This window comes from Acipenser ruthenus, chromosome 47 (genome assembly GCF_902713425.1).
Source record: "Acipenser ruthenus chromosome 47, fAciRut3.2 maternal haplotype, whole genome shotgun sequence".
Taxonomy (NCBI): Eukaryota; Metazoa; Chordata; class Actinopteri; order Acipenseriformes; family Acipenseridae; genus Acipenser; species Acipenser ruthenus.
The window spans coordinates 9392852-9401418 of NC_081235.1; the positions used below are offsets into that span (position 1 = coordinate 9392852).

At 52.2% G+C, this 8567-nt stretch overlaps 1 protein-coding gene across 1 annotated transcript; it reads left to right on the plus strand.

The window, feature by feature from the left end:
* Positions 1-6: 6 nt before the first annotated feature.
* LOC117971444 (signal-transducing adaptor protein 2-like) lies at positions 7-8548 on the plus strand. Its single transcript, XM_059013911.1, has 14 exons — positions 7-211; positions 2441-2512; positions 2645-2764; positions 2916-2972; positions 3153-3313; positions 4798-4929; positions 5050-5119; positions 5391-5493; positions 5681-5776; positions 6295-6393; positions 6846-6929; positions 7202-7234; positions 7318-7440; positions 7887-8548. The coding sequence occupies exons 1-14, from the start codon at positions 122-124 to the stop codon at positions 7940-7942; spliced, it is 1296 nt and encodes a 431-aa protein (XP_058869894.1). The 5' UTR covers positions 7-121; the 3' UTR covers positions 7943-8548.
* Positions 8549-8567: the final 19 nt, after the last annotated feature.

The window sequence follows — 8567 nt, forward strand, 5'->3', positions numbered from 1 at the left end:
CTCGACCAGGCTGCCTGTGTTCGATACCGTCAGCGCAGACAAAGCGCCCCGGGGCCAGGGGAGAGAGACGGACTCTGCTGGACCGGACTGTCCCTGTGTTACTGTCTCGATACCCGGAGTCATGCAAAAACAGCGGCCCGGCCGGGGGAAATCCGCGCTGCCGCCCAGCTATTACGAGGGGTTTATTGAGAAGAAAGGGCCCAAGGAAAAGGTACGATCTCCTGACTTTTATTTTCGTAATTTTCATCATGTTTTTTCCCCTTTGTGCACAAAATGCAGTCAGCAGCGTCACCACGTTTGGTCTTTTTTTAAATAAAATATTTGTATGTATAGTTCTGTTTTAATCTCCATTTAGCTCTAAATTGCTTCGCTATTATTATTATTATTATTATTATTATTATTATTATTATTATTATTATTATTATTATTAGCAGTAGCAGTAGCAGTAGCAGTAGCAGTGTTGTTCTGTGAATGCCAGTGTGTTCCAGTGACAGCTGGAGTCGCGCAATGCGAGTCTAGTTTAATATCGTTATTTGAACAGGGCAGTTTTTGAGGAGGTGCTGCAGCGCTGGTCCGGTCAGACCCGGTTACAATACCGTGTCCCGCTACGGACAGTACATTACACCGGACAGTGTTCAGAGACAGGGGTGCAAAACAACCCCAAAGTGTTTGATATACATCTTCATATCTCAGCAGACAAATAAAGCGGTCGCGTTGGTTTCACATGAGCTGGGAGCTCAGATACAGATCATACAGAGAGGGAAAAAGAGAAGGCGAAGTGAAACAAAAACATTGAAATAATAATAATCACAATAATAACAACAATGAATAATAACAATAATAATAACAATAATAACAACAATGAATAATAATAACAATTAATAACAACAATGAATAATAATCACAATAATAATCACAATGAATCATAATAATCATAATCATAATCACAATAATAACAACAATGAATCATAATCATAATCATAATATTTGGCTGAAAATGAACTCGGATTCCCTGCAACACTCTGAATCCCATCCACCTCTGAGAACAAGGCTGGCTCTTCCACTCCTTTCAATTGTTAAATTGAACCAATCAAACCTCCTTCCAGACCCTGTAATTGTGGTACGTGTCTCTGTCTGTGTGTGTGTGTGTGTGTGTGTCTGTGTGTCTGTCTCTGTGTGTGTCTGTGTGTTTGTGTGTGTCTGTGTCTGTGTGTGTGTCTGTGTCTGTGTGTGTCTGTCTCTGTGTGTGTGTCTGTGTCTCTGTGTGTGCGTGTGTGTCTGTGTCTGTGTGTCTGTGTGTGTGTCTGTGTCTCTGTGTGTGTGTGTCTGTGTGTGTGTCTGTGTGTGTGTGTGTCTGTGTGTGTGTGTCTGTGTGTCTCTGTGTGTCTGTGTGTGCGTGTGTGTCTGTGTCTGTGTGTGTCTGTGTGTGTGTCTGTGAGTGTGTGTCTGTGTGTGTGTCTCTGTGTGTGTGTCTGTGTGTGTCTGTGTGTGTGTCTGTGTGTGTCTGTGTGTGTGTGTGTGTCTGTGTGTGTCTGTGTGTGTCTGTGTGTCTGTCTCTGTGTGTGTGTCTGTGTGTCTCTGTGTGTCTGTGTCGCAGGTAGATACCCAGTTCTATATTCTGCAGTGCTGGCCAGCACACTGTATTCTTCGTTCAGGAATCTTGTTTCGCATACACAGTGACGTCAATGAAAGGCAGCTCAAGAAATGTTTTCCAGGGTTTCGAATAACAAGGAAGTGTGAAGAGTGAAGAGTGAAGCGTGAAGCGTGCCCCAAACCACTCCAGCAAGTTTATCTGTTGTTATTAATATTATCATCAGTGTGATTGTTATCATGGACCAAGATTAGCGCTCACATTCCAGCACGGAAACTCCGGAGCCTCATTCCTCCTGCCTGTCCGATGTTAAATGAAACATTTATATTATGTTCATATAGTATTTTGTATTCAAATGATGTCTTAATCCTAAAATTCTAGGAGATGCAAAATGTAGACTGTGCTGTAGACTGTGCTGAAGACTGTGCTGTAGACTGTATTGTAGACTGTGTGCTGTAGACTGTGCTGTAGACTGTATTGTAGACTGTGTGCTGTAGACTGTATTGTAGACTGTGCTGTAGACTGTGCTGGCTCTCAGATCCCCAGCAGTAAATATTCAATACTGTTTTGTAGGAAGTGTACCCACATTACAGGGTTGATTAGCATGATGGCTCTCATATTCCTAGCATCTCAGTGTGTCTCTGGAACGCTGTGACTCTGTGTCTCTTTCTCTGTGTTTGAAACCTGATGATCAGGAAATGAAGTTTGACGCCTGTGAGCTGGATTGGAATGGCAGGCATGGTGTTTGTGAGACTCTGGTTTCCTGGTTCAGCATGCTGCAGGCAGCCTCTGCACACCTGTGTGATGTCAGGCTACATTTGTCCTCTCTCTGTCTCTCTGTCCCCGCAGGAGCACAAGCGATACTGGACGAGTCTGATCGGAGACACTCTGTTCTTCTTCAATAACTCCCGGGACACCACGGTGAGTCCACGCCCAGCGCGGTCCACTCTTCACATTTCATACGGATAATATTACACAGTGTTGTGTTCATGCATTCATTGGATTCTGAGTCTCTCTGTGTGTCTCTCTGTGTGTCTGCGTGTCTGCGTGCAGTATGTGGAGAAACTCTGTCTGTCTGGTTTCCTGTCGCTGACTGATGACAACAGCCGAGACAAGAACCTGGAGGCGGGGCGCCTCACACTGAAGATGCGCGACGGAGAGTTCCGACTGACGGTGAGTCGACGCCCACATGAGACTGCATTGCACCAGTTCATCTTCCAGGCTAGTGATTGTAACTCTGCCTGCGTGTGTGTCTGTCTGTGTGTCTGTGTGTCTGTGTGTCTGTCTGTGTGTCTGTCTGTCTGTGTGTCTGTGTGTCCCTCAGGTTCCCAGTCTGGAGGCCCGGGAGCTGTGGAAGGGATTCATCTACACCATCGTTAAGGTGAGTCTCACTCTCGCTCTCTCACTCTCACTCGCTCACTCTCTCTCTCACTCACTCAATTCCTCACTCTTCCCTGCTTCCCATCACTCCCCCTCTCTGACTCTTACTCACTCAATCCCTCTCTCTCCCCTGCTCACTCTCCCTCACTCTCCCTCACTCTCCCCCTCTCCCTCTCTCCAGCTCGCGGTGCCCCATTCCCTCACTCTGCTGCCCGGTCAGATTCACCTGCTGCAGGAGGTCCTGTCGGAGGAGGAGAAGAGGCGCAGGAAGCAGGAGGAGAGCGCAGCACCCCCCGCAGGCAGCCCTGCGAACTGCACTGAGCAGGAGACAGACCTGCCCAGGTAGGTGCAACAGCATTCACTCCCTGCTCCTCTGCATCTCTGCCCCCTCTCACTCACCCTGCTCCTGTGCCTCTCTGCCCCCTCTCACTCACCCTGCTCCTCTGCCTCTCTGCCCCCTCTCACTCACCCTCCTTCTGTGCCTCTCTGCCCCCTCTCACTCACCCTGCTCCTCTGCCTCTCTGCCCCCTCTCACTCACCCTGCTCCTCTGCCTCTCTGCCCCCTCTCACTCACCCTGCTCCTCTGCCTCTCTGCCCCCTCTCACTCACCCTGCTCCTCTGCCTCTCTGCCCCCTCTCACTCACCCTGCTCCTCTGCCTCTCTGCCCCCTCTCACTCACCCTGCTCCTCTGCCTCTCTGCCCCCTCTCACTCACCCTGCTCCTCTGCCTCTCTGCCCCCTCTCACTCACCCTGCTCCTCTGCCTCTCTGCCCCCTCTCACTCACCCTGCTCCTCTGCCTCTCTGCCCCCTCTCACTCACCCTGCTCCTCTGCCTCTCTGCCCCCTCTCACTCACCCTGCTCCTCTGCCTCTCTGCCCCCTCTCACTCACCCTGCTCCTGTGCCTCTCTGCCCCCTCTCACTCACCCTGCTCCTCTGCCTCTCTGCCCCCTCTCACTCACCCTGCTCCTCTGCCTCTCTGCCCCCTCTCACTCACCCTGCTCCTCTGCCTCTCTGCCCCCTCTCACTCACCCTGCTCCTCTGCCTCTCTGCCCCCTCTCACTCACCCTGCTCCTCTGCCTCTCTGCCCCCTCTCACTCACCCTGCTCCTCTGCCTCTCTGCCCCCTCTCACTCACCCTGCTCCTCTGCCTCTCTGCCCCCTCTCACTCACCCTGCTCCTCTGCCTCTCTGCCCCCTCTCACTCACCCTGCTCCTCTGCCTCTCTGCCCCCTCTCACTCACCCTGCTCCTCTGCCTCTCTGCCCCCTCTCACTCACCCTGCTCCTCTGCCTCTCTGCCCCCTCTCACTCACCCTGCTCCTCTTCCTCTCTGCCCCCTCTCACTCACCCTGCTCCTCTTCCTCTCTGCCCCCTCTCACTCACCCTGCTCCTCTGCCTCTCTGCCCCCTCTCACTCACCCTGCTCCTCTGCCTCTCTGCCCCCTCTCACTCACCCTGCTCCTCTGCCTCTCTGCCCCCTCTCACTCACCCTGCTCCTCTGCCTCTCTGCCCCCTCTCACTCACCCTGCTCCTTTGCCTCTCTGCCCCCTCTCACTCACCCTGCTCCTCTGCCTCTCTGCCCCCTCTCACTCACCCTGCTCCTCTGCCTCTCTGCCCCCTCTCACTCACCCTGCTCCTCTGCCTCTCTGCCCCCTCTCACTCACCCTGCTCCTCTGCCTCTCTGCCTCCTCTCACTCACCCTGCTCCTCTGCCTCTCTGCCCCCTCTCACTCACCCTGCTCCTCTGCCTCTCTGCCCCCTCTCACTCACCCTGCTCCTCTGCCTCTCTGCCCCCTCTCACTCACCCTGCTCCTCTGCCTCTCTCCCTGCAGCTGCTTCAACAAAGTGTCCCGGACGGAGGCAGAGTCTCTCCTGGAGAAATACCCGGACTGCGGGAACCTGCTGCTGCGCCCGGGCAGAGACGGGCAGAGCTATGCTGTGAGCACCAGACAGGAGCTCAACGGGTAAGGGGATCGGGGGAGAGGGGGATAGGGGGATAGGGGGAGAGGGGGGAGAGGGGGGAGAGGGGAGTAGGTTTTGGGAGGGTGATTGAGAGCAGTGTGTCAGCTGCTCCTGTGTTGCAGGTCTTCGGTGATGAAGCACTACCGGGTGGGAAGGCAGGGCCCAGGCTACCTGATCGAGGTGGAGAATCCTGTGAGTCACAGACCGCCCCTCGAACACTCTCACACTGTCACACTCTCACTCTGTCACACTCTCATACTGTCACTGTGTCACACTCTCACTCTGTCACACTCTCACACTGTCACTCTCACACTGTCACTCTGTCACACTGTCACTCTCATACTGTCACTGTGTCACACTCTCACTCTGTCACACTCTCACACTGTCACACTCTCACACTCTCACTCTGTCACACTCTCACACTCTCACACCCTGGCTCATTAACCCCTTCCTTGCCCCTCAGATCTCGTGCTCCTCTCTCTGTGACGTGGTGAGCTGCTTCATAGAGAAGACGGACCGCACCCTGGTGCCCTTCATCCTGCAGGAGGACTACGAGCACAGCATCAGTGAGTCCCGGAGACACTGTCCTCTGATCATGTCACTCCGATAGTGTTTGGGATGACCTGTCCGTCTGTCTGTCTGTCTGTGCATTGCAGACCTGCTTGCTTGTCCTATAGCAGGAGGGTAGCAGGCTATTCCACTCTCTGCACTCCCTCCCTGCTCTCTGCTCACTGTGTTTTCCCGTGTCTTCAGGTTTTGTTCAGTCGGACAGAGACAGTGGGGAGGACACTGTGCAGCGTGCCCGAGCGATCTCGACCCCCAAACCCCCCCTCCCTCCCAAAAAACCAGGTAACCCTGCTCCCCGATACCCACCCTCGTCTCTCCCAGCCCTCCTGCACAGGCAGTACAGCACGTTCCCCTGGTTTGGATTGAGGGATGTTTTTACACTGTGCGTCCCCCACAGAGCGGTGTGCTTTTAGCATGTGTCCTGGCACAGCGGTGTGCTTTTAGCATGTGTCCTGGCACAGCGGTGTGCTTTTAGCATGTGTGCTGGCACAGTGGTGTGCTTTCAGCATGTGTGCTGGCACAGCGGTGTGCTTTCAGCATGTGTCCTGGCACAGCGGTGTGCTTTTTGTAGACTTGAGACAGTGACAGTGTAATCTCTGTGTGTGTGTCTGACAGTGACAGTATAATGACTCTGTCAGTGTGTGTGTGTCTGACAGTGACAGTATAATGACTCTGTCAGTGTGTGTGTGTCTGACAGTGACAGTATAATGACTCTGTCAGTGTGTGTGTGTCTGACAGTGACAGTATAATGACTCTGTCAGTGTGTGTGTGTCTCTCACAGCCCCTGCTCTCCTCTCCAGGTATCCCCTCTCCTCGGGCTTCACTTCCCACCCTGTACACCGAACCAGAACCCATCCCAGAACCGGAACCAGAGGAAAACTTTTACCTGAACGACTACTGTGAGAGCACCAAGCTGTGTGTCTATCTGTGTCTGTACTTACCTGTGTGTCTGTCTGTGTCTGTACTTACCTGTGTGTGTGTCTGTATCTGTACTTAACTGTGTGTGTGTCTGTATCTGTACTTAACTGTGTGTGTGTCTGTGTCTGTACTTACCTGTGTGTCTGTCTGTGTCTGTACTTACCTGTGTGTCTGTCTGTGTCTGTACTTACCTGTGTGTCTTTCTGTCTGTATCTGTACTTACCTGTGTGTCTGTCTGTATCTGTACTTAACTGTGTGTGTGTCTGTATCTGTACTTACCTGTGTGTCTGTACTTACCTGTGTGTCTGTCTGTGTCTGTGCTAACCTGTGTGTCTGTCTGTGTCTGTACTTACCTGTGTGTGTGTCTGTCTGTATCTGTACTTACCTGTGTGTGTGTCTGTCTGTGTCTGTGCTAACCTGTGTCTGTCTGCAGGTAATGCTCAGAGTGCGGAGGACGCTGTGAAGAAAGGTCAGGCTGACCACTCCCCCCGACCGCCCCTCCTGCCACCCAAACCAGGTAACCTGCCCTGGGTTGAGTTTGGGGTTGGGGTTGAGATTGGGGTTGGAATTGGGGTTGAGGTTGGGGTTGAGGTTGAGTTTGGGATTGGGGTTGGGGTTGAGTTTGGGGTTGGGATTGGGGTTGGGGTTGAGTTTGGATTGGGGTTGGGGTTGAGTTTGGGGTTGGGGTTGAGTTTGGGGTTGGGGTTGAGTTTGGGGTTCTCTCTCAGAATGGACGGTCCTCTTCATGTTTATTTAATTGGTTTATTCTCCTCTCTGCTTCATTTACAGCTCCCACAACGATGAACCCAGTGAATATGAAGAGTGAGTTTCACTTTATTAATTCATGCATTGTTATTTCACACTATATTCAAAGTGGATGATTGATGATGTCATGCCCCCCACAGCTCCCCTGAAGCCCCCCGTGTGTCTCAAACCCAAACCCAGCCAGCGCCCCCCCTCCGAATCCACGGCAACCGTGAAGCCCCTGTTACCACAGCAATCACAGCCCAACGAGATGCTGCTGCACAGTGAGTGACGTCATCACGCTGCAGGAGACTGGAGCTGCCTGCTGCCTAACCCTAACCCTCTCTATCGCTGTGTCTGTGCATGCTATCTCTGTGTGCATGCTCTGTCCTTGTCTCTGTGTGCATGCTTTCTCTGTGTGCATGCTCTCTCTCTGTGCATGCTCTCTCTGTGTCTCTGTGCATGCTGTGTCTCTGTGCATGCTCTCTCTCTCTGCATGCTCTCTGTGTCTCTGTGCATGCTCTCTGTGTGTCTGTGTATGCTCTGTCCTTGTCTCTGTGTGCATGCTCTCTATCCGTGTCTCAGTGCATGCTCTCTCTCTGTGCATGCTCTCTGTGTCTCTGTGCATGCTCTCTATCCGTGTCTCTGTGTGCATGCTGTCTCTCTATCCCTGTGTCTCTGTGTGCATTCTCTCTCAGCCCATCTCTCTCTCTCTCTCTCTCTCTCTCAGGTGTAACAGAGGAGCTGCGTGAGAAGCTGCTGCAGAGGCGAGGTTATCTCAGCTGAGAGACGGGGCGCAGGCCAGGGGGCGGGGCGGGGGCCCGGGATGTAGTGGTAGAGTTAAAGAGCACATTTGAAATGACGCTGCTACTTCAAAATGCTCCACAAAATGACTAAGCAGCCCGTCCTGAAACAAGGACAGAGGCACTGAATGGGTTAAAGCATCTCGTTTCTCCTCCACACAGCGCTAATGCAGGGTTGATAGCGTGCTACTGTAGCGCTGCTCCTCAGAGCTGCTGAGTGGAATCGCTGCTTCTCTGAGTTTAGAATCTCTTCTGATTCACCAGAACTGAGCAGCTGAGCAAACGGCTTCCTCTTCAGACACATGGAGAGCGACGCGAGTCACGAGCACTCAGATCAGCACATCCAGCAGCCCTACAGGCTCAACCCAGCATCATGCACCTTGGTGCACAAAGAAAAACGCGGTTTTATTTGCAGGGCACGTAATTCCCTTTGTATCTTAAACTTTTCAGGAATTCATGTATTAAACAAACAGTGCTGTAAAAAGAGTGTGTGCGCATGTTGAGGTACAGTATGTGTGTCTTGCATCGATCCATTCCGATTCCAAACACAATTTATCAAAGGTAAGAAAATACAAAATCATTCAAAGTTTTTTCAGTGTCACCTTTGC

Excerpts from the sequence above, each read along its gene's own strand:
- LOC117971444 (XM_059013911.1), top strand. The coding sequence starts at position 122 with ATGCAAAAACAGCGGCCCGGCCGGGGGAAATCCGCGCTGCCGCCCAGC. Across the intron at positions 2,513-2,644 it reads ATAACTCCCGGGACACCACG|TATGTGGAGAAACTCTGTCT; the intron begins GTGAGTCCACGC and ends GTCTGCGTGCAG. Across the intron at positions 6,930-7,201 it reads CCTCCTGCCACCCAAACCAG|CTCCCACAACGATGAACCCA; the intron begins GTAACCTGCCCT and ends CTTCATTTACAG.